A 25,372-nucleotide genomic window follows, 5' to 3' on the forward strand; every position below is an offset into this window, starting at 1 on the left:
GAGGAAAATTTTTAGACTCAAAGAAGACTAAATACCAAATTTCCGATATTTCGGTCAAACCTTCAAAATACCGAAAAGCAACCTTCAGAATTACGAAAATCGGGAGGTACTTTTCTATGTGGGCTATATCGAAACATTGACCTATTCTGTCGAATTGCAGTCAGGCTTTTACCTAAAACAAAGACTAAATAGCAAATGTCAGCCATTTCGGTGCGTTGCTGTGGCCAAAATACCGAAAATCGGGAGGTACCGTTCTATGGGGCTATATGAAGGCGTGGACCTATACCGACAAAATTCATATGGAATGAAGACCAAATACCAAAATTCAGCCATCAAAATACCACAACCTTCAAAATACCGAAAATCGGGAGGTACCGTTCTATGGAGGCTATACTAAGGCGTGGACCTGCACCGACAAGTTTCTGGAGGAAGAATAAATACCAAATTTCAGCCATTTCTGAGGAATATTGAGGCCACAACCTTCAAAACAAGAAAATCGGGAGGTACGTTCATGGGGCTATATAAAGAATTGGACCAATACCGACAAGTTTCATATGGATAGTTTTATATCCCAAGTAAAGTCTAAGTACCAATTTTTAGCCATTTCGGTGTGATATTGAGGACAAAACCATTAAAATACCGGAAATCGGGAGCTACCGTTCTATGGAGGCCATATGAAGGCGTGGACGTAAACCGACAAATTCCTGGGGGAGGTTTTATACCCCCAACGAAGACTAAGTACCAAATTTCAGCCACTTCGGTGTGATAGCGAGGTTAAAACCTTCAAAATACCGAAAATCGGGTGGTACCGTTCTATGGGGCAATATCAAAACGTTGACCGATATAGCCCATTTGCAATACCAAACATCCTAGGAGTAATAGAAATTTTTATACCGAATAACAAAGCTCTATCTTAAAAATTGCGAGGTGTATCTTGATTTCAACAGACGGACATGGTTATATCGACTTAGAATTTTACCCTAATCAAGAATATATATACTTTATAGGGTCTCCGATGAATATTTCGATGTATTACAAACGGAATGACAAATTTATTTATACCCTCCATATTATGGTGGAGGTTATAAAAGTTAAATTTTCATGTTTTTAAGGTGTAATATCTTTTTTATACGCATCAAAAGTGACAATTATAGAATGGAATCGTCAACTTCAGGTAGTTATCAGAATTTTAGAAAAATATAATTCTAGCAAAAGTAGTTTTTGAAACATATTCAAAATTAATTTAAAATGTATCCATATTTTTCCTATTTTTGAAAAGTATATAGAGATAAAAAAGTAAAGCGAGATAGCGCGATAATGATAGTTTTTTATTTTAGTCCTGAGTGTTGCCTTTCGAAATCAACTCAAAACTCGTGAAGTTATTATACCCTATACCACAATGTGGAAAAGGGTATTATAAGTTTGTTTTGGTACAAATTCATGTAACACCGCGAAATATTCGTCGGAGACCCCCAATGCGGTATACCATTCTTCATATCTCGACGAGATAAAGCGATTTTTAAATGTGTGTCCGTCCGTCCGTCTGTCCATTATAAATTGTAAACACGCTCCAGGCCGCAATTATGGACCGATCGTCACGAAATTTTGTATGCAGGTCGGGTTCAGATCAGAATAGATCCCTATTCTTATTGGTGATGATCGTGAAATATTTAGCTGGTGAAATGGACCAAAAACAAAATATTTATCAAATTTTGTAGCGGCTCTGTAGGTCTCAATAATAGTCCGATCAACGCGTAATTTTATATAAGGTAAGAGTATATCATAAAGAAGAAGCTTGCAATTTGAGATGGCGATCGGATAATATTTAGAGGGTTAAATGGACCAAAACTTTTGTGTGAAAATTGTGAAAAATTTTAATATACAGCTTATATCTTAATTCCTGGAAGTGACATTCCGGACAAGTGAGATATACCTGAAAGTGGAACGCTTGACCTTTCAATTGATGCCAATTATGTTTGTGTGCATGATTAGATAACAGAGTTACAGCCTAATATATCCCGTTATTTGTTTGTAGTGTAATAATAAACTCGCTAGAAGTCGCATATATACATCAATAATCACGAAATTTTGCACCGGGTAAGAGTATAGGTCGAAAAAGATGCCTACAATTTTGAATGATGATCTGATATTCTTTAGCGGGTGAAATGGACCATTACTTTTGTATGAAAAATATAAAAATTATATTTTTGTCGATATTTTAATTCCCTGAGGATATATATATTTCGCAAAGTAGCCTACATATGAAAAAAAACTACTGACCTTTCCTCTGATGTAAATTGCAATAAAGTGTTTGCTAGATAACGGGCCTACTGCCTAATATATAATGTGTTCTGTGTAGAGAACCACATTTTTATACCATACTACATATTGTCTCTCCAAAAGTTTATGTAACACCACGAAATATTCGTCCTAGACCCCTTATTTGGTATGCCAAAATTCATATCTCGACGAGATAAAGCGATGTGTGTCCGTCCATTAAAAATTGCAAACAAGCTTTTAAGGCCGCAATTATGGATCGATTGTTCGGGCCGGAATAGAAATGATTAGTTTTTGGTGATGATCGTGAAATGTTCACGAGATGCAATGGACCAAAAACAAAATTTTAACCAATTTTGTAGCGGCTCTGTAGGTCAAAATAATAACCCGCAAAATTTTAAACAAAGTTTGAGTTTATGATGAAGAAGAAGCGTACAAACCAACGTGAAGATCAGATAATACTTAGCGGGTTAATGGACTGAAACTTTTGTGTGAAATTGGTAAAAATTTCAATAACGTAGCGGTTAAATAACGGAAGTAGTAGTACTACATAAGTGGGTTTCATTCAATTTTAGTTTGTGTGAACTAAATTTTCCTTTCCTGCTACAAAAATGTCTTTGTCATGCTAGATAACTTTTTGGTTTTGGTCACAAGAATTATACATTACATTTCTGGTATTTGATAATTAAATTTTCACAATCATTGAAAAGAAGTCCCGTGGAGAGCGTTTGTCCAGGGATAGTGGTATAGGGTATCCCATGGTCGGCTCCGTCCGACTATAGACTTTTCTTACTTGTTTTTTATTGAAGAAATGGTGAAAATATTTATTCATTAAAAATCTGGGAATTTTGAACATAATATATTTTGTACACGTTATTGGAGCTATGGTTGTTATTCTTTTCAATCTACGTAGGACAAACTGTTATGGATCACCAGGATAACATCTTTTCAGAAAGTAGTAGTTTTTGTACATAGAACTACTGAATATACTTTTCACACACTTAGAAATATATTTTGCTGTATACTTATTAGGGCACCACTATAATAAACTGTTTAATCATAATTTTTAAGATATCTATTCCAACATTTGTAAAAATTCTATTAAAGGAATGGGTAAGATTTTAAAAATATGTCAAATTTGACTGATCCTGCATATGAAGGTTATTTCAAAACGAGAATATATGGTGAAGGTGTTTTGTAAAAATACTTTTAATCCCTTAAAAATGGTTTATAATTTAATCAACTTTGATTGCAATATATACGTAAAATGTTTAAAAACCCCAAAATTTGACTATAACTTTATATGTAAGCTATACGAAAAAATTGACATATATTAAACATTTTTCCCACGATGACTCAAAACTATAAATCCTAATTCGCAGATAAATATACTAAAAAATGTGGTCATGACCCTCGTAATACATAAAATCGGGAGATACCCTTATATGGGAGCTATATTAAAAGATTGATCTAAATAAATTAATAATTCATTGCCAAATATTAGCTTAACCAATAATTTAGCATATTAACTATATTAGATTCATCAAATAAGAAATGTAGACACAATCGTAGCTTCATCTATACCAGGCTAAAATGACCCTTTTTTCCATTGAGCGGGGCTTTATCTCCGAAACTAATAAGAATTTTGCTTTGCGGTCTTCAGCAATATTGTAGTCCTAAAGTAGTAGAACTTAAGTGTCAAATAGAAGAACTAGGAAAAACACTTATTTCATGTCGTTTAGGCGGTATTTCATATCATACTTTCTACTAAACATATTTTAAACAACGTTCGCACATGCTGTTTATTCTCATATTTGAAATTTCTATATATTTATCAAATTGTCATTGAATAATATGCTACAAAACAAAGTGATAGATGCATTTTACGACAATGATATGTTCTGAAGAGTTATGTATTACTTTCCAGCGAATATTTTTCGCAAAGATAACATTAAGAAAAATTTAACGGTTTTGGAGATACTCTGCGAAATATATACAAATTACGGAATTTTTAGATATATTATAAAATTTGAGGCAATAAGTGAGGTTATTCATGTCCATTATTTTTCCAAATACCTTCTACTTGTTCTTATCTACAAGTTTGCTGCGGATGTCATGGACAGATTCGCATTGGTTTCAAAGATATAGCCCCGATTTGCTTTAAAAAGTCAATAATTAACCATGTTTAGATAGGGCCATCAAACCCGAACCCTATCTAACAAAACAAAACCCAAATATGGGTTTTATCTATTGGTTTTGTACTTTCATAAAAACCGCATTAAAAGTTGTTTGCACAAATTTATCTTGAAAATGTTGCACAGTGTTATTGGGTTGAAAACTCTAAGCAGAAAATTATCTTGTTATACAAGAATAAGGGGACTGATGGTTTCATCCGAAACTACAATCTTCTCTGCCACCGAAGGTAATAATAAATGTCATTATCGACAGTCCAACATTTTGTAGTTCTTCAATTATTTAAAGCAACAACATATGCACTTTTGCTAAAATAAACACGTAACATATATTTAAGAACTCTAAAGTGCGCAATAAAATCACTATTGAACTTTGGCATGCCAGAAATCTTACGACAAACTCCATTCCAACCAGTAGCGTCTCAAAGCACCTGCCTAGGCAGTCCTACATTTTTCATTCCCAACTCGTCTTCACCATAGTGCGAATACCGTACTTACCTCCTAACCGAACTTATCTGTATCCCGATTCACTCTGCATGCAGGCACTTCAAGTGAATTCATCAATGACATTGAACTCAACTTACAACAAGATACATTGTGGCCGATTCCTGTTAAATCTTTTAAAACTTTGGTTATAAATCCAAACAAAAACTAACTTCTTACATATAAATGTTTGGCTTTCCGCTTTCCTTCTACATTGTTAGTGACAGTCAGATATTGCATTTTCAAGCATTGAAAAAAGGTTTGTTCTTTTGGTAAGATGTCGAAACTGATGATGTATTTAGTTTAAACCAAAACCGGACACACATATGTATATGTATATACGTATTTATGTAAAATCACTACGTAGTGTCTGACCTTGAGATCTGTTTTGGTAACGTCGACAAGTAAAATGTTTTTCAAAAACTCTTTCCCTTTGAAAGTCGTCAACAAAGAATTTTGTCCGTTGTTGCTATTTTATATAAATATTCATGAGTTATTCATTGGAATAGCGTACATTTCATTTTAATGACTTAAAAAATGCAAAGGGTTTGTTTGTCATGGTCTGGGAACTCATAATTGCTCTTCAAAAAGAGACCAGTCCAAAATGAGAGGGAAAGGATAGCACACAAACAGTGGTATAAGTAAACATTTAGAGTTTTAAACTTTTCAGATAACCAGAAGCAAATTGTTATAGACTGTCCGAACGGAATCTATTTTGACGATCGGAAGGTATTGGCTATTCAGAAGGCAGGATATTCATAAGTAATATAAATATTCCTCTGTAGATATCCGCAGTAAGATTTATAGATCGGAAGGGAAACATCGACTCAATTATTTACTTCCAAATGACCACTACATTGGCTTCATAAATGATGAAAAGGAGTTTATTAGTGTTTTGTAACAGTAAGGTTGCCCTTTGTGTGTCCGGGTTCAATTCCCAGGCCGTGCAAAAACATCAAACTTTCCAACGGTGGCAAAATACCCCTTAGCACAATGTAGGCGAAATTTCCTGAGTATTCCAGTCATGTAAAAACTCATTATAAGTGGTGTCGTAAGACGCACCGTTCGGATTAGGCAATAACATTAAGCTAATATGAATCGTCGTGTACTCATTGATATGAGAGAAATCTCCCGAGTCCCTCCGGGGAAGTGTATAGGAACATACATATAGTATAAGGACCAAGGAAGTCTGGCAAAACCTTTCAGTACAATCGACCACAAGAGAGTTTCTATCGAAAACTTCAATATTATCATTTATTTTCGAACAAAAATATAAATATTTAAACTCCTTTAAAGACAAAAAGGTTAAAAGAAAAATGTATCAACATTTTGTATATAAAATACTGTTTTCATTGGAAATGTACAACACTTCACGATGGCGAGTGGTTCGTTCCACTGTCCTATAATTATTTCGAAAAAAACCAATTCCATGTAGTTAAAACTCACAGATATGAAGTCAAGAATTATATAAAGTATAACCACAAAACAAAAACTTAATATACTTTTTTTCAAATAGTTTCACATCTCAGCGATCGCTTACAGTTTGCATGAAGACCTAAATGTGGTTAAAAGTCATCCGCAACAAAAAAATCCTAAACATTTCAACAAACAAGTAACTAAACTGGTTGTGCGAGTTTTTTCGCCTTTTCTTACAGAAGTTAGCAATTTTTGTACAAAAAGGGAAACTGTTTAAAAGACAACAGAAAAAGGGGTGATAAATAAAAAGGTACTATATGACAAGTAAAAAATATCAGTCGACAGAGATCTGAGTCTATATCTCTGTCGACTGATGTGTGAAGTTAGAGTTTCATTTATGAATAGATTGTATATAGCTATCCGAGAGCTTTTCCTTAACTGGTCTTTTGCAAAAAATGTGGAAGCTACCATAAGGAGTGGACTGATATAGCCCATATTCGATATATTTATATTATAAGACACTTTTTGAAGTCACTATAAGCTGATATACAATTGAACACAATCTATAGAACCATACATCTTCTGCTTCGCACGAAAAGGTCGTAAGTCCATTTTTAGAACTTTTTCAGGAGAAAGAAATAAACATTCTACTGATTTCTGTATTAAAAATTTGTTATGGTCGTAAAAGTTGCATTCTTCGTTTATTTATTTAGCTTTGATACCTGTATTTTATTTGATCAAATTCTATCTTGTTTGGGAAATCAATTTTTGGATTTTTTAAATAAAATATTTATAAAAAAAACACATTTGCATTTGAAACCCCAAAAGTTCTAGGACAGAGAAGCCATCCCACAGTCGATACGTCTGAAGAGCTACTCAACTAATAGCGAAACCAGGTCACGTAATTTGGTGACTGTGTGGGATCGAGTCCTTGGCTTTCCTTTTTCACTTGCAAAAAAATTTCGATCATCAAGCTTAACTCTAAACGAGAAAATTAATAAAAAATCATTAAAAATTATCTTCGCCTTTACAGGCAAAATTTCAAAAATAAAAACAGGCTGAGCCCGGCTGGGATTTGAACCCGCGTCCTTAAAAAACATATGAAAAAATGTTGTCACGGCCAGGGCTTCGGAGTCGGAGTCGTAGTCTAGCAAATTTTGCTGGAGTCGGAGCCGGAGTCGTGAAATAAAGCTCGACTCCGACTCCGGGCAAAAATTGTGTTCTACATTTATCAAAATTTGTCAAATTAATTTAATTTATTTAAATGACCATAGTTTAAAAAAGCTCTTAATCTCTATTTTGACTACAAAATGCATATCGGAAGCATTTTTGGGTCAATTGATTGGAATAATGTTTGCATGCTCCAAATATACTTAGGGAAGATCTTTTAGAAGATTTACAGGTCATTTTAATTTAAGGAAGACTCAGTGGTCTTCTCTTGTTTTTTTATTAGAAGTCATTTATGTCTGCTGTAAAAGAACCTGTTGGACTTCTATGAAAGACCTTATAGTACTTTAAGGGAAATCATACGAAAGACATTCCACGGTGCCCCTTAACCAAATTTAAATGGAAGGAGCTTACACCTGAGAAGTTTTCGCGGATTCTGAAACTGCAATAGCCGGAGGGCTTTTTAAATAAATCGCGGTCAAATTTCACACTTATAGGTTTTTTTTTTTAATTTTCACGATTTTGCTTGAAAACCGCAAGTCCTGTGGAAATAGGTGTAAACAAAATGTTGTAGCAGTGAAAATTTTCTCTGCACTGACTGTATCGCCTCTTTATAAAACTATACCATGACTACAATTTACCAACTTAAACTTATATATCTCAAAAAAGGTAGAACCTAGGAAAATATTGCAAAAGTAAGTCTTGTAGAGAATTTCCACAGCTATATGATTTTCACCAGTCCCATTTCGATAAGACTTGCCGTTCCCAAGCAAAATGGTGAAAACCTAACAATAAAAACCTAAAAATGTGACCTAAACTTCTATATCTCAAAAATGGTAAAACCTACGAAATTGTAAAGGTCAATCCTCTAGTGAATTTTTGCAGAAACAATATCTTCGATAGGACTTACCGTTTTCAAGCAAAATCGTGAAAATATAAAAAAGCCCTAAAAATGTGAACTTCACACGAAAGTGTATGTTAAGGGAAAATAGGCTATTTTTGTCTTCTATCACGATGCGGTGTTAAAATATCGTTAATTTTCCATAACTCAAAAAATTATAAAGAGTGTTACCAGATATTTTGATATTTCGAGTCTCATTGGGTACATAAGTCAAATTCGGAAAATTGTAAATATACTCGTATGTTGGTGTTTAGGTAGAGAAACCTTGTAACGATACCGTCCGATTGCAGTTGCTTTGAAGGGGTTTGCTACATGTTCTGAAGTGTGAAGTATACTGAAGTGCTTGTTACTTTGTATTCCGTATTGTCAGCGAAAAAAACAACGAACAACTAAGTTTTGGTATACTCCCAATGTAATGTATCTTGAAAGTTCAAACTGAAATGACTGTAATTTAAGTTGTGAATTTTATTTTATTTTTTTTTTTTCGGAGTCGACTCCGGAGTTGCTCGACTCCGAAGCCTTGGTCACGGCGTGTTAGCGTTTAAAGCCAAAACTCATAACTTCAAAGGCAGCGCAAAAAAAACGTTTGTCATGAAGAAATACATTTCAACCGCGAAATATCGGTTTATGTATAAAAACACATTTGCATTTGAAAAACCAAAAGTTCTAGGACAGAGAAGCCATCCCACAGTCGATACGCCTGAAGAGCTACTCCACTAATAGCGAAACCAGGTCACGTAATTTGGTGAAGATGTGGGTTCGAGTCCTTGGCTTTCCTTTTTCACTTGCAAAAAATTTCGATCATCAAGCTTAACTCTAAACGAGAAAATTAATAAAATATTTATACTTTACACAAAAATGTGTAAAGGTTATTATAATTTTGTTTTGTCCAATATTCATGTACCATCGCGAATTATTCGTCGCAGAACAGAAGTTAAATTCTGGTATAACCAGTTTAAGGAAGTCCGAGAATATGCCAATGATGATCCACGTCCTGGTCGCCGAGTTCGGTCAAATGTGTGGCGCTGGGAAAATAGACTTTGGAGAAAAACATAGAAATTTGTTTGTTTGTTTGTGCCTTATAGACACGAAAACCGCTAAACCGATCTTCCTGAAATGTTTAGGGTATATTGCTACCAGCGTACGTAAAAATACTTTAAATAACATTTCCTATCGTTTCGTTTCGTATTTTCCATAGGAACAATACAAAACGAAACATAACCCACGTTGACCGAACTAGTTTTGTTTACATTCGTGAGTGCGAACAAAACGAATAGCGAAAAGTTTTCAATTCCACAACAACAGATAGAAAACGAAAAAGTTCAAAACACATGAACGATTCAATGAACGAATGATTCGTTTGGTTGTTGAAAACATCAACCACATCAACCGTAGTATGTACCCTGTAGGAAATGTCAATAGTGATCTATACTGACTTACTACTGACATTGTCAACAGTGCTACTGACCAACTGCGGACAACTCATGTAATTTCCTATAGACATTTTGTATGAACTAGTATGTCAGTAGTTCCTGAGGAACCATGTGTTGACATTGGAGGTAGTGAGTCAATAGTACATAAAGGCTCATATGGTGGCATTGGTACCAATTTTTTCACTATTAAGTTTTTTGGCCTATTTGGAACTTTTTCTAGATTAAAAAACTATATAGTGTGTTTAATAAGACGATAAACTTATACTTTTGTTTATATAGTATATTTTATTAAAGAAAAACATATAGTTATGAAAATACTAAAAAAGTACAAATTACGTATTACAGTTTTTTTATCTTTATAAAGAGCTAAGCCCAAGATTCCACATAAGCACAAAATTAGTAAATAAAGCCAATGTTTTCAAGGCTGGCTAACCCTTCAACATTCTAAGTCATTATTACGCCGTGCCCAAATATCAGATGTAATATGTGTTCATCATTTCCAGCGAGACAGGACAAAATATTCGTCAGGCTCCACAATCTTCTCTAAAGATTCCATAAAATGTCTAATTGTCGAAGTTTCACCACAAATGTTGTCAGCCGCCTCAGAATTTGTATTTTGATATATTTCACTTGTCTGTTATTTTCCCTTCCTACATTCCTTTGTTCATACTTGTTATTAAAATTATATATTTTATTGATTTTTCACAAAAACACTTTTTTAACGAACCGCCAAAAATATTTTACGCCAAACAATTAAGAAAATGAAGAAAAATTAGAAGATGCCTCGTTGGGCTATCAGTTTTCAATATAAACAATGCTTCTTCTTATTAAGGTAAAAGTATCAATTGTTGACGACCTGTTGACAAAGTGTTGACTTTGTCACCATAATAGTAGACAAAGTGGTGACATGTCAACACGTGTCCCCATGCTTCCTACAGGGTATGTTCAGTATGTTGATGTTAGCGATAGGAGGGTTGTTAAGCAATCAAATGTGTGTCTCTATAAGTGTGTCGTTGATTCATTTCGTAAATGTTTGCCAAAAATTCTTTTTGTTTGGGTGGTGAATGAAACAACTCGGCACAGCAACGCCGAAGTTACATTTCAGTAATCGTACGGTTTCCATCTTTTTACATTGAAAAGTTTGTGGTTTTGTTTTGGTTGTGAGAATGAAACGATTCAGAGAGGCTGAAAAGTTTGTGGCTTTGTGTGATTAGTACGGGAATCGTTTTGTTTATTTCCGTTCATTGATTGCTACATCGCCTGGAATGAAAATCGGCTATATCATTTTTTTAAATTCCGCGTTGATCTGGAGATATAGCATATGGTATATGTGGCGGAATTTGATTTAGAAATAAATTTACCAAATGATTTTCAAATCGGTTCAGGTTTGGATATAGCTCCCATTTACATTTATTTTCGGCCGACTTCTATATTTCATGCACCAAACACTCTATGTATGTCCAAATTCAATGAAATTTAGAATATGTTACGGAATTTGTTCTAGAAAAAAAAATGTGCCAAATTATATCGAATTCGGTTCAGATATGAATATAGCTCCCATATATATTTTCGGCCGATATCCTGTATTTGATGCACCAAACACACTATATATGTCCAATTTCGCTGAATTTTGGAATGTGTGACGGAATTTGGTCTAGACATAAATGTGCCAAATTATATCGAAATCGGTTCAAATTTGAATATAGCTCCCATATATGTATATTTTCGGCCGATTTCCTGTATTTGATGCACCAAACACGCTATATATGTATGTCCAATTACGCTGAATTTTGGGATATAGACATAAGTGTGCCAAATTATATCGAAATCGGTTCAGATTTTAATATAGCTCCCATATATATATTCGACCGATTTGAGGTATTTTATGCACCAAAGACGCTATATATGATTAATTTCGCTGAAATTTGGAATGTGTTAAGGAATTTGTTCCACAAATAAATGTGCCAAATTATATCGAAATCGGTTAATACTTTCGGACGATTTCCTGTATTTTATGCACCAAACACGCTATGTATGTATGTACATATGTTAAATTTCAATGAAATTTGGAATATGAGACGGGATATAATATATATTTTAGAGACTTCTTAACAATAATTTGTTATTATGATAGATATATCATCATTATTTGAGTAAAAATTATAAATAAAAATGGGAGTTATCCTAAGAGTAATTTAAGATATCACAATATGTTAATACGTATATGACCTGGAAAAAATAATTCCCCAGTACATACAAAAGAAATTAAAACTATCCTCAAACTTAAGGTTTTCAAACCTGGTTCTATACTTAAATTAATTCAGTCAGGTAAATCTAAATCCAATCTGTAGAAATAAAGAGAAATTAATAGTGTACTTTGAAGGGGACAACAGTTTTATTGATGTATAAATAAATCTGCTATTTTGGATCGCGTTATAGCAGTTATTTGTTACAATTACAATTCGATTCGGTTAGAAGATAAACAAGTAAGAAAAGCGTTAAGTTCGGTCGGGCCGAACTTTTTATACCCTCCACCACAAATTTCAGCCATTTCGGTGGATTAATGTGGCCACAACCTTCAAAATACCGAAATTCGGAAGGTACCGTTCTATGGGGGCTATATGATGGCGTGGACCTATACCTACAAATTTCTGGGGGAAAGTTTTATACGCCTAAAGAAGACTAAATACCAAAGTTCAGCCATCTCGGTGTGATAATGAAGCTAAAACGTTCAAAATATCGAAAATCGGGAGATATTGTATTATGGGGGCTATATCAACACGTGGACCTATATAAACATTTTATGGTAGAAATGTTTCTTAGCCTCTGGAAACACAAAATACAAAGTTACAACCGATTCTTTGGTCAAATGGGTCTAATACATTCAAAATATATTAAAATGACGCGTACTTTATAAGGGGCCTTATGTGGGGGCTATACCAAAACGTGGACCTATATAACCCAACTTTGATAGGAATGTTTTCTGGCCTCTGAAGACACAAAATTCCAAATTACAACCAATTCTGTGGTCAAATGGGTCTAATACATTCAAAATATATTAAAATGACGCGTACTTTATATGGGGCCTTATATGGGGGCTATACCAAAACGTGGACCTATATAACCCAACTTTGGTAGGAATATTTTTTGGCCTCTGGAGACACAAAGTACCAAATTACAACCAATTCGGTGGTAAAATGGGCTAAATATCTTAAAAATTCCTTAAAACGACGACGCGTCACGCGTCATTTTGTTCATCAACCTACGTCAATCCGTTCGGACGCTAGAGTGATTTCCACAGACGGACAGACAGACGGACAGACGGACGGACATGGCTATATCGATGTAGAATTGCACGCTGATCAAGAATATATGGGGATTTCTGAGTGAAATCGGACATTTTTTCAAGATGAGGTTTTTGATTTCCTTTATTTTTTGCTGTGGCGATTCTGCTGATTAACAAAACATTTTAGTATATTTTCAAATTTTTTTTGACTAACGGTTCCAGAGATATCGCGTCTTGAAAAAGTCAAATTCTGTAAAAACTACATGCAAAGAAATACTCATAACTTCTTTAATATTGGTCCACATGGGACCATCTTTTTTTTATTTGCTTGTTTTTTAATCAGCTATCGAAAGAAATATTTAAAAGAAAAATGCACAGTGGGCTTCAACGCAATTTCCGGGATTAATTATTAAAAATCAATTTTTAAACATGATTGCACCCTTCGATTTTTTCAAAAAAAATTTATGTTAAACTACGTTCAATTACAAAAATTTTAAGCCTTATGTGGTAATGGGATTCGGACGATTACTTTTTTGTCTAAATTTTTTAAAATTTGCCAATTCAATTTTTCCTTAATGCCTTTGTCCAAAATTTGTATTTCCTGTATTTTTGAAGCTAAGAGTACATATTTATCATTATATATTATATATTTATCATAAAAAATAGAAAAAAAAAATCCACAGTGGACTTTAATGGAATTTTCGCTGATGCATTTTCAAAATCGAAAAATGACGCAGTTTTTAAGATGTTTAAGATAAATTCATAAATATAAAATCAAAACAATTATTTATAAATGAAACTTTTAATTTTTTGAATAAAATAATAAATTTTGCACAAAGGTATAAAGGGAAAATTGAATTGACAAATTTTAAAAAATTCAGAAAAAATAGTAATCGTCCGAATCCCATTACCACATAGGGCTTAAAATTTTTGTAATTGAACGTAGTTTAACATAAAATTTTTTTGAAAAAATCGAAGGGTGCAATCATGTTTAAAAATTGATTTTAAATATTAAATCCCGAAAATTGCATTGAAGCCCACTGTGCATTTTTCTTTAAAATATTTCTTTCGATGGCTGATAAAAAAACAAACAAATCAAAAAAAAGATGGTCCCATTTGGACCAATATTAAAGAAGTTATGAGTATTTATTTGAACATAGCTCTTTAAAAATGCGATAATTTCAATAGGCGATATCTCTGTATTGTTGGTCAAAAAATAATTTTAAAATATACTAAAATGTTCTGTTGGCTAGGAGCATAAGTTGAACCAACAACAATTGAAATCAAAAATTACTTTTCTCCGAACTGTCCGATTTCACTTGGAATTCCCCATATATACTTTGTGGGGACTACAATGATTATTTCGAGTAGTTACAAACGTAGTGACAAACTTAATATACCCCCATCCTATGGTGGAGGGTATAAAAATTTAAAAGGGTTTTGGGATCTGTGGCCAAATTTTTTTACATCCCCTTATAAAAGCTTAACTAAAGGTAATAGGTATCTAATATTTCGCGCTATACTCTGCTAGATTAGAGAAAAAGCTTAGAAATTTGATAGAGACCTTGTAACGTGACAATATGATCACGTACATAACCCAACAACTACTACCAAGAAATCCATTACAGTCATGGGTAAACAGCGCATTGACAGCACTAGTGGTATAACATGCCACACACAGGTAAATTTAACTCCAGTGTATTTTTGCAGCTATCATAGTCAGTGCTTGGGGCGAATAATTCACGTTCACTTAATGCCTCGAGTCACTCATATATTTCAGAGTTGGTTGCTGATGGCTAGCTGGCTACTGCAGGGAGTTAGCTACACGGGTTGGAACTGAAGGCTGTTCTAAATCCGCCAACGTACACCTTGGTGTTACCTAGTTAGTAATACTTTTTGGAAGCTACTCATTACATTGTGGTGCCTAATAAATTGCACTGGACCTTCGAGTTTTTCAGTTCTACAGGGTTCTTAAGTCATCTGTTCCATTCGGCACTGGACCTTCGGGTTTTTCAGTTCTACAGGACCTTTGGGTCATCTGTTCCATTCGGCACTGGACTTTCGGGGTTTTCAGTTGTACAGGGCCTTCGGGTCAGCTGTTCCACTGTTTGGGTAATAGTAGTACATTGTAGAAACTAGATCGTAGACCTAGACTAACACCCGAGCGACGAATCCATCGTGCCGAACGCCGTACTCATCGTGTTTCTGAACACCGATATACCCATTGAATTCATTCTTATCGCATTAAAACACAAGTAGGTTGTAACATAGATTAAATCAATAAATTCCCGATATAGCCCCCAGGAAAAGGAGAATACTAGTCTTTTCATTTCGTAACGTTTACTGGGTCCTGAACTTACCCCAGCCGGCGAGAAAACCACGTTACAACCTTTGAATTACATATAGAGTCATTGGTACAAAAAATAGAGCCATGTTAGTCCAATCTTTCGTATAGCCCCCATATAAAGTTATACCCCGATTTCGAGTATTGTTTACGTTTTAACGATAGTTTCTAACTAATTTTGGAGTTCATAGTAAATATAAACTCTCGATGCCAAACTTCATCAGTATAGATAGGTCCACACGGTTTGGTATAACCCTCATATATATATACACCCTGATTTTAGTTATTTCGAGGGTCTTGACTCCATTTTCCAATTAATTAGGCTATAATGTGGCACCTACGTTTCCCAAGGAAAAGAACAATTTTTCGCAGACGAATTTCATTGAAGGTTGATGTTTCGGAGCAGCGCTCATATAAAGGTACTTGCTGATATTACCTATTTCGAGGGTCTTGGCCAAAATCTTAATCCAGAAGATTTTCAATATAGGTATATATTGTGACATAGTCCCCATATAACGGTCCCTCTCAAGTCCACGTTTCCAACCGATATTCTCTGGGTGGAGAAAAATGTCAAAAAAGCTTTGAATACACATGCCAACTTTTTTATTTTATGAGAAAGTCCCCATACAACAGTACCTCTAAAGTCCACGTTCTGAACCGATTTGTTCAGAAGAGCAGCGCTTTGATTTCTCAGGCTAATTGTTCTGGGTTTCAGCATCAGAATAAACGCAAGAAGAGCTAGAACGGAACGAGAGTTCCAGCGTGTATTGCATGATTGGGATCTGCTTAAACTTTACAAAAGGGATCTCAATCTAGTCGGTGAAGTGACGAAAGAGAAACAAACCCACAGCTTTAACACATCTAGCATTGTTTCAATTTTAGCGCAGCCAACTTTATTCCTATAGATACATTCTTGAGTATCACGGTCTAATATCACTGTGCAACATTTTTAAAGTAATCGTGCAAACAATTTGAGCTGAGGATTTTTTGAAAGTACATGCCCAAACGACAAAAAGTGTAGTTGGGTTTTGTTGTGTCAGATCCAGTATGGATTTTATGGTCCCATCTAAACATGGTCAAATGTTCACTTTTTAAAGCAATTCTGGTCTATATCTCTGAAACCTATGTGAATCTTCATCTGAACTCTGAAGAAAATTTGTAGATAAGAGCAAGGATAACATATTTGGAGAAATAATGAACTCGAAAAACTACATTTATTGCCTCAAATTTTATAAAATATCGAAAATTTGTATACATTTCGCACCATATCTCCAAAAACGTAAATTTTTTGTTAATGTTTTCTTTTGGAAAAATATTCACTGGAATGTAATACACAACTCTTCAGAACATGCCATTGTTGTAAAATGCATCTATCACTTTGTTTTCAGTATATTTTTCAACGACCATTTAATAAATACGTCAATAATGCGGTGAAATTCGAAATGCGACAATTAACTGTAGCTGTGAACTGTATTTGCAATACGTGTTTTAAAAGAAATGATGCAAAATACCGCTGAAACAACATGAAGTCAGAATTTTAGAGTTTCAGAATGTTCTGAAGAATTGCTGAGATCTTTATTTGGAATATTTTTGCAAACGATTACTTGGTTCAACTCCCAGTAGTTTAGCTGATACTGACCAGAATTTCAGCAATTATATAACATTTTTTATATTTTATCGATTTCGATGCCCTAGATGGAGTTTTTCTTTTGTGGTCTGTTCAAAAGATAGGTTTTACTAGTTTAGGGCTACAATATTGCCAAAGATAGCAAGGTCAAATTCCTAATCGTTTCTGAGATATAGGTCCGATAAATGCAAAAAACTGTAGTTTTAGCCCGGTTTAGATGAGGCTTTAAAATCCGAACTGGATCTGACGGGACAAAACCCTACTAGGGTTTTTGTAGTTTCAATATGTGCTTTCAAAAAATCCGTACTAGAAATTGTTTGCATTTTCAGTGTTGCATAGTGTATTCAAAGCTCTCAAGGTGTTTGCCGTCAGAGTGCATGCTCCATTTCTACAGATAAAGAGCTCTCACAATCTACTGCTTCAGTCGAACGAGCAGCTTCGTTGTAAATGTGGTCTTCTGACTCGTAAGTCTGTTCACCTCGATTTAGTTAAACATACCTTACTTTGACTCGTGTATAAAGACTCCCTTTGATTCGTCTGAAAAGACCTCCTTTGGCTCGTCTAGAAAGGCCTTCGTTCGCCTATAAAACTTCTGTGTCGTTCGTTTATAAAGACTGCCTTTCAATCTATCAAGACTCTCTTTCGCTCGAATAATACGACTCCATTTTGCTCGTCTACAAAGTCTAACTTTCGCTCCTCCATTAAGACACCCTTTCTCTTGTCGATAAAGACATCCTTTCGCTCATTTATAAAAACTACCTGTTGACCGCCTATAAAGACGAGCCAATTTTAGTCGTGCATATCTTACTAAAATTTTATCACGCGGTGCCAAAACCCCTCTTCGATATTTTTTTCTTTGATACATTAACAAAACTACTCATCATTACCTCTGAGTCAATCCCAAATATGTACATATGTAAGTACGTATGTACGTACACAAGCGATTTTGAAATGATGGTGGTGAACTTTGGAATCTGTTAACTTATATTCGAACAGAAACCGCATTTATCTTCGTCATATGAGCACATTTAACCGCGTAGCAGGAATTGTATTGCATTCTGACCAAAGTTCACAATAATATTGGTAAATCTGAGTGCGGATTGCAGAGGGGTAAACGATAATATCATCATATCTTTACATTTGTTTTATTTCGTCTGAATTTTACTTCCACTTTAGGTTATATGCGAACAAATATGTACATTCATATGTACATATATGATTCTAGAACATTAACAATCAAAATGTTTATATACGGAGTGCAATTTCAGTATTAACTTAAACTGGGATTTAAACCCAAATCGAAAGCTTTGGTTCTTAATGGTCATTAAGGTTCATTTAAATTTAAAGAAAAAATTCCATTGAAAATCTGCTCAATTTGTTCATTTGATCAAACAATGTATTTGTTTATTTACTTTTATTTTATTTATTTTATTTAATTTTTTAATTTACAACAAAAAACGAAAATTTAATTTATTATCTTTTCTGGCTTACTCGACTGTCTAAACGTACTTTGCCATTTGTATGATAACACAAAACGTCATGTACAGTGTAATTGTGAAAGGCACAAAGAACGCTATTGCTCTGGATGGTTGGGGTATCGGTCGAAATGCATAAACCGCTGTATGAAAAATACGCGATATGGCAACAATGCAAAATAGTAAACGTGCCACTATGATATTCGGTGCAGTGGTTATGTAGGCCAAGGCAATCAATAAATAGGGCAAAATGTTTTCCAAATCATTGCGATGGGCTCTGTAGATGTTGTCGATGGATTTTGGTGATGTTGAAATATGTAAACCAAAAAATTACAAAAGATTAAGAACAAAGCACATATGAACATAAAATGTTGGTCTGTAACATTTACCTGCGTACACGTTCTACATCTGGATCATGAAAATTTACTTCCGTGGCTTTGCTTAAAGCTAAATCTTCAGGATTTGCAAAGGACTGTAAAGACATGAAAAGATGAAATAAATAAAATTAGACAGGGTTTATTAAAATCATTAAATCATAATATTGGAATAAAATACTTTTGACATACAAAATTATAAGAGGTTTGCTTTTTAGCAGACTTTAAAATCCTTGGTAATGTTGGTTAAATTTCTACAGTAACTGAATTGGTAACAATATATAAAATTTAAATTCAAATGTTCACCTTTTTTGTAAGACGCCGAACTGCCGTTATTAAAGTCATCAATAGCATTTTCAACAGCAATAAACCTGCCCAAAAACAATAGCAACAAAATACTGGATTATCAGGTGATAAGAGATTTAAAGATTTTGCAACTTCTGCCATTGTTAAATGTTTATTCTTAAATTAATGTCTTAGTTTTGTTCGATACTCAGAACCAACAATAATAAATATATGAAACACGTAAAGCTAAAACGCAACTGAACTATGAACATAGGAGTAAAATTGTAAATGTTGTAAAAGGTCAATATTTTTATTTTTTGCTATAAACCACACACAACGATTTCACGCACTTTGCACTTTGAAGTTTTCGTCACAGCGTTTGAAGTCTTATGAATTAACTTGTCTAGTAGCTGTCATACACAATAAATGGGTTAATTAATATAATATGCCTAGAAATGAACAATTAAAATACGTAATACTGAGAGGAAAAGAGGACATTGGACTGGATTTGCTTGACAATTTCCCCTGTTTATTATAACTACAGTACAGTGTCGATAACCCGGAAGATACCAAGGAACGGTCCTGACCGGTTTTAAAATGGCAAAGCCCAGGATTTATCTTGGTCCCTCTTTCATCTCAAGTTGACACTGACCTCCCCGTGGTGTCACCTGGGGAACTGCCTTTAACACCCGTTGAAGGTAGTGAGCTAACATGTGCCGCGCGTTCACCCATAAGAACGTTAAAAACTTAGGTTTGGGCGTCGGGTTAGTAACCCTCCCCTAGAAAAAACAGACTACTACTCGCATGAAAAAACGAAAGAAAAGAAAAACGAAGCCCTCTAAAGTTGACGAACCCCGCAAACGTTTTAAGGACAGTGATCTGCGAATCTGCACCTGGAATGTTCGCACTCCTTATAGAGAAGGTGCAGTCTTCGCATTGGCAGAGGTACTTGAAAAGTAAAAGGCCGATATTACTGCCATACAGGAAATACGATGGATTGGGAAAGGCGTCACAACTACACCTAAAGGTGACGCACTCTATTATAGCTGACATGACGTAAAGCATGAGTTTGGTTGCGGATTTGTAGTTGGACGGAGACTAAAACATCTGGTATCCAGCTTCACCCCAGTGAATGAAAGACTTGCTGCAATTCGAATAAAAGCTAAATTCTTCAACATCAGCTTTATTTGCGCTCATGCTCCCACTGAAGAAAAGGACGACTGACCAAAGATATATTTTAAGAGCGCTTAGAAGAAACATATGACCGTTGCCCTGCCCATGAAATTGAAATTATTCTAGGCGATTTTAATGCCAAAAGTTGGAAAGGAGAATATCTTTGTTCCAACAATCGGGAATTTCAGTCTCCACAGTGAAACATCTGACAATGGTATGAGGCTGATAGACTTTGCAGCTGCAAAAAACATGGTAGTTAGCAGTATCAGATTTAATCATCTCGATATTCATAAGGGCACCTGGCTGTCTCCAGATCAAAGAACAAGTAATCAAATTGGTCATTTTGTGATAGATGGAAGACATTCATCGAGCGTGTTGGATGTACGATCGTTCCGAGGCGCAAACATTGATTCGGACCACTACCTTGTTGCAGCAAAGGTACGTACCCGTCTAAAAGTTGCAAATAAAACACGAACAGACACAACGCGGAAGTTGGACATCGATAGGCTGCAAACACAACAGATAGCCACTAGCCCAATTGCTTAATGAGAGCACTCCTTGTCCCGAGAACATAACACAATGGCAAAATATTGCCCACTCCATGCAAACAGCCGCAAAATCCATACTTGGATACCAGAGACCTCCACAAAGGAATTCATGGTATGACCAGGAGTGTCGTGCTGCTACCGAAGAGAAAAATGCGGCATATAGAGCTACCTTACGATCAGTAGCAACGCGTAGCGCACGAACGAGATATCGGGAAAAAGGATAAAAGAGAAATGTCTTTTCCGCAAGAAAAAGAGAGAAATAGAAAAGCGGGAGTGTAAAAAAATCGAGATGTGCAGGAGCCAGAATGCAGTCCGAAAATTCTACCAAAGTGTGAAACATCAAACAGATGGCTTTGGTACAGGCACATCCTCCTGTAGATACCAGCAAGGTAATCTGGTAATCTGGATGCAGATAGCGTGCTCATGATATGGAAGGAACATTTTACCATTCTGCTGGTATCCAATAGTAGCGAAGACGATGATACCACAGATCCAATCCCAGAAGATGGTATAGAATGTATACCGCCCGGCCAAGATGAGGTAAAAACAGCAATCAACCTGAAGAATAATAAAGCAGCAGGAGCCGATGGTTTACCAGCCGAGCTGTTTAAAACCGGAGGCGACGCGCTGATAAGGTGTATGCATCAGCTAGTTAGCACCATCTGCAACCTGAGCATCCTGTGTCCTGTCCACAAGAAAGGAGATAAGACTGTATGCTCCAACTATAAGATAGTGTCAGGGATATTGTGCGAACGCCTAAAGCCAATGGTCAACGAAATAATTGGATCATACCAATGTGGCTTTAGACCTGGCAAGTCCACCATTGACCAGATATTTACCCTGCGGCAAATCCTGGAGAAGATAAGGCAGTGCTTGGTGTGTTTAAGAGGAAAATTCTTCGAAAGATGTACGGGCCGATTTGCGTTGACGGTGAATATCGACGTCGTATGAACCACGAGCTATATCAGCTATACAAAGACATGAATATAGTTAAACGTATCGAGATGTAACGATTGCGTTGGCTAGGCCATATCATAAGAATGAGCGATGATGAATCCGCTAAAAAGGCGTATGAATACATGCCACATGGCGGTGCACGCAAAATCGGCAGGCCGGCCCAAGCTTCGATGGAGCATACAAGTGGATAAAGAAATGAAAAGGCGCGGTATTCCAGAAACGAAGCGAAAAACAGAGAGAATTTGAGATCTTTTCTTAGCTCGGTCTATGGAACAAATGTTCTGTAATGGGCCAGCTAAGTAAGTAAGTAATACTCGGTAATCCGGGCATCTCATATTTTTCGTACCTCGATAATCTGGACATTAATATTTTTTTCCTATCTTGAGCATTAGATTCTTACTTATTTCATGGCGGTGCACGCAAAATCGGCAGGCCGGCCCAAGCTTCGATGGAGCATACAAGTGGATAAAGAAATGAAAAGGCGCGGTATTCCAGAAAGCGAAGCGAAAACCAGAGAGAATTTGAGATCTTTTCTTAGCTCGGTCTATGGAACAAATGTTCTGTAATGGGCCAGCTAAGTAAGTAAGTAATACTCGGTAATCCGGGCATCTCATATTTTTCGTACCTCGATAATCTGGACATTAACATTTTTTTCCTATCTTGAGCATTAGATTCTTACTTATTTCATTGACGTTTTCGTTCTTAACAATAGCAATTGGTGTATAAATAACATAAATTAAGATTTTCAAAGTTTTCTCGTCTTTCTGGCCAGCCACTGTGGACTCAGTTATACAGTCAATATGGAATTAACTATTTAAATCTGTCGAATGATTTTTCTACCCTTCAAACATTGATGGCTGACTATGATAAGCAACAGTAGTTATACCCTACACCACTATGTGGAAAAGGTATTATAAATTTGTTTTGGGTAAAATTCATGTAACACCGCGAAATATCGGTCCTAGACCCCCAATGTGGTATACCAATCTTCATATCTCGACGTGATGAATCGATTTTGAGATGTGTGTCCGTCCGTCTGTTCATTATAAATTGTAATCAAACTCCAGGCCGCAATTATGGACAAATCCTCACGAAATTTTGCATGGAGGTCTGGTTCATACCAGAATATACACCTATTGTTATTGGTGATGATCGTGAAATATTTAGCGGATGAAATGGACCAAAATCATAATTTTTATCCGATTTTGCAGATCGCAAAATCGCAATAATAGTATTTTTCCACCGTTGAAAATTTCGTGTGGCCTGGCCTAGGAACCGAACCCGGGCATTCAGCGTGAAGAATAGACTTCGGAGAACTTTAATTGCTCAAAGCAAACAAATCATTACGTATCTTCGTTTTTAATATTATTCCATAGAGTGGAGCTATATTTCAACTTCACATCGGCCTTGTAAGCAGAATGTCGTGGGTTCGATTCCCGGGCGTGGTAACATCAAATTTTCAACACCTCAGTGATGTTGGCGACATATTCTGAGTATTTCAGCCAAATAATAGTTCAGAGAGTGTACTTTCACAACACTGTATTCCCCCATGCGGCAAATATATAACTCCTGCCAGCAATTTGCCATTTTCTATCAAATCAATTTCAACGAAAAGCCTCCACTAAGCCTTCGTCCATAACCTCATGAACAACCTTAAATTTCAACTTACTTTTTATGTACAAACACATACCTCCACCTTTTCTTACAAGTATTTCATTTCTCTATCCAAAGTTGTACTATTTAGCCAGGTTTCAGAGACTCCTATAACTCTATGCAACACGAAAATTATTAACCATATTCAAATTTACCGTATAATTTTTTCTCGGATTTTAGGCTACAGATATCAAACCGATCAGAACTGAAGCAAACAAACATCTGCAAAAATGTACCTTAGGTATCAATAAACAACATTCTAGAACATACGAACTCTGTATAAATGCTTCATAATGGCCAAAATAGCAATACAATTGCGATTTTTATCCTCTTTTACCAGTTTCTGCTCCATAGATACTAAACCGTTGAAAATGCAAGAAAATAATTAACCACATGAATCTAGCAAAAATATCAGTAAACAACTTTCTGGAACATACGAACTGCCTATGAATTCCCCTTAATGGTGAAGATAGCGAAAAACGTTTGAAAATATTCGATTTTTGTACTTTTTTTCTCAGATTCTGGTCCATAGATACCAAACCGTACTTGAATATATTCGATAGCTTTTGCGAGTAAGTTTTTTTTTCAGGAGGAAAGTTTCTTACTCCCCCGAAGACTGAATGCCAAATTTCAGCATTTTCTTTTGGATATTAAGATCACAATCTTCAAAATACGGAAAATCGGGAGATACACTATTATGGCGGCTATATGAAAAAGTGGACCTATACTAATAATTCTCTTCTGGAATTTTTTGTGCCCCCATCGAAGACTACCAGATTCCATCCATCTCAACCATCAAAATACGGAAAATCGGGTGGGGCCGTGCTATGAAGACGTTGAACTATAACGACAAATTTTACAAATTTATCTTAAATATTGCGAGCTGACGAATATTTCTATGTGTTACAAACGGAATGAAAAATTCGATTATACAACCTTTCATATTATAGTAGAGGGTATAATAATTTAAGTTTGAACGAAACCGCAGTTGAGTTTCGAAAAATTTGATTTCCTTCCTTCCTTGTTATACCCTCCACCAGGAGTTATATTGGTGGCTATATTAAGACGTGGACCTGTACCGACAAGTTTCTGGGGGAAAGTTTTATACCAATAACGAAGACTAGATACCAAATTGCAGCCATTTCGGTGGATTATTGAGGCCACAACCTTCAAAACACCGAAAATCGGGAGGTACCGTACTAGGGGGGCTATGTGAAGGCGTGGACCTATACCGACAAATTAAGAGGAGAAAGTTGAATACCCCAACGAAGAATAAATACCAAATTTCAGCCATTTCGGTGGATTTTTGCGGCCACAACACCGAAAATCGGTAGGTACCGTTCCTATACCGGTACCGAACCTATACCGACAAATTTATAGGGGAACGTTTTATACCCCCACGAAGACTAAGTCACAAATTTCAGTCATTTCGGTGGATTATTGTGGCCACAACCTTCAAAACACCGAAAATCGGGAGGTACCGATCTATGGGGGCTACATAAAGCGAAACTTCAGCCATTTCGGTGGCCACAACCTTCAAAATACCGAATATCGGGAGGTACCGTTCTATCTGGGCTATATGAAGGCGTGGACCTATACCGACAAATTTCTGGGGGAAAGTTTTGTACCCCCAACGAAGACTAAGTAACAAATTACAGCCATTTTGGTGGATTATTGTGGCCACAACTTTCAAAATACCGAAAATTGGGAGGTACCGTTGTGTGGGGGCTACATAAAGGCTTGGACCTATACCGACAAATTTCTGTCGGACAGTTTTATAC

General features: G+C 35.5%; 1 protein-coding gene across 3 annotated transcripts in view; it reads right to left on the reverse strand.

Annotated features, from left to right (window-relative positions):
* Window positions 1-18,479: 18,479 nt before the first annotated feature.
* Window positions 18,480-25,372, reverse strand: part of LOC141397251 (microsomal glutathione S-transferase 1-like) — a 42,500-nt gene continuing 35,607 nt past the window's right edge. For 2 of the 3 annotated variants that reach the window (XM_073973356.1, XM_073973355.1), the window contains 2 exons: window positions 18,991-19,073; window positions 18,480-18,878 (listed from right to left, as the gene is read on the reverse strand). In XM_073973356.1, coding sequence (XP_073829457.1) covers window positions 18,626-18,878; window positions 18,991-19,073 — 336 coding nt within the window. In that variant the 3' untranslated portion in view covers window positions 18,480-18,625. Of the gene's footprint in view, window positions 18,879-18,990; window positions 19,074-19,281; window positions 19,540-25,372 lie in introns of those variants that run through there. The other variant, XM_073973357.1, reaches the window with a different exon arrangement.

Source organism: Musca autumnalis, unplaced genomic scaffold, assembly GCF_047663935.1.
Source record: "Musca autumnalis isolate F117 unplaced genomic scaffold, ASM4766393v1 scaffold_3, whole genome shotgun sequence".
Lineage (NCBI taxonomy): Eukaryota > Metazoa > Arthropoda > Insecta > Diptera > Muscidae > Musca > Musca autumnalis.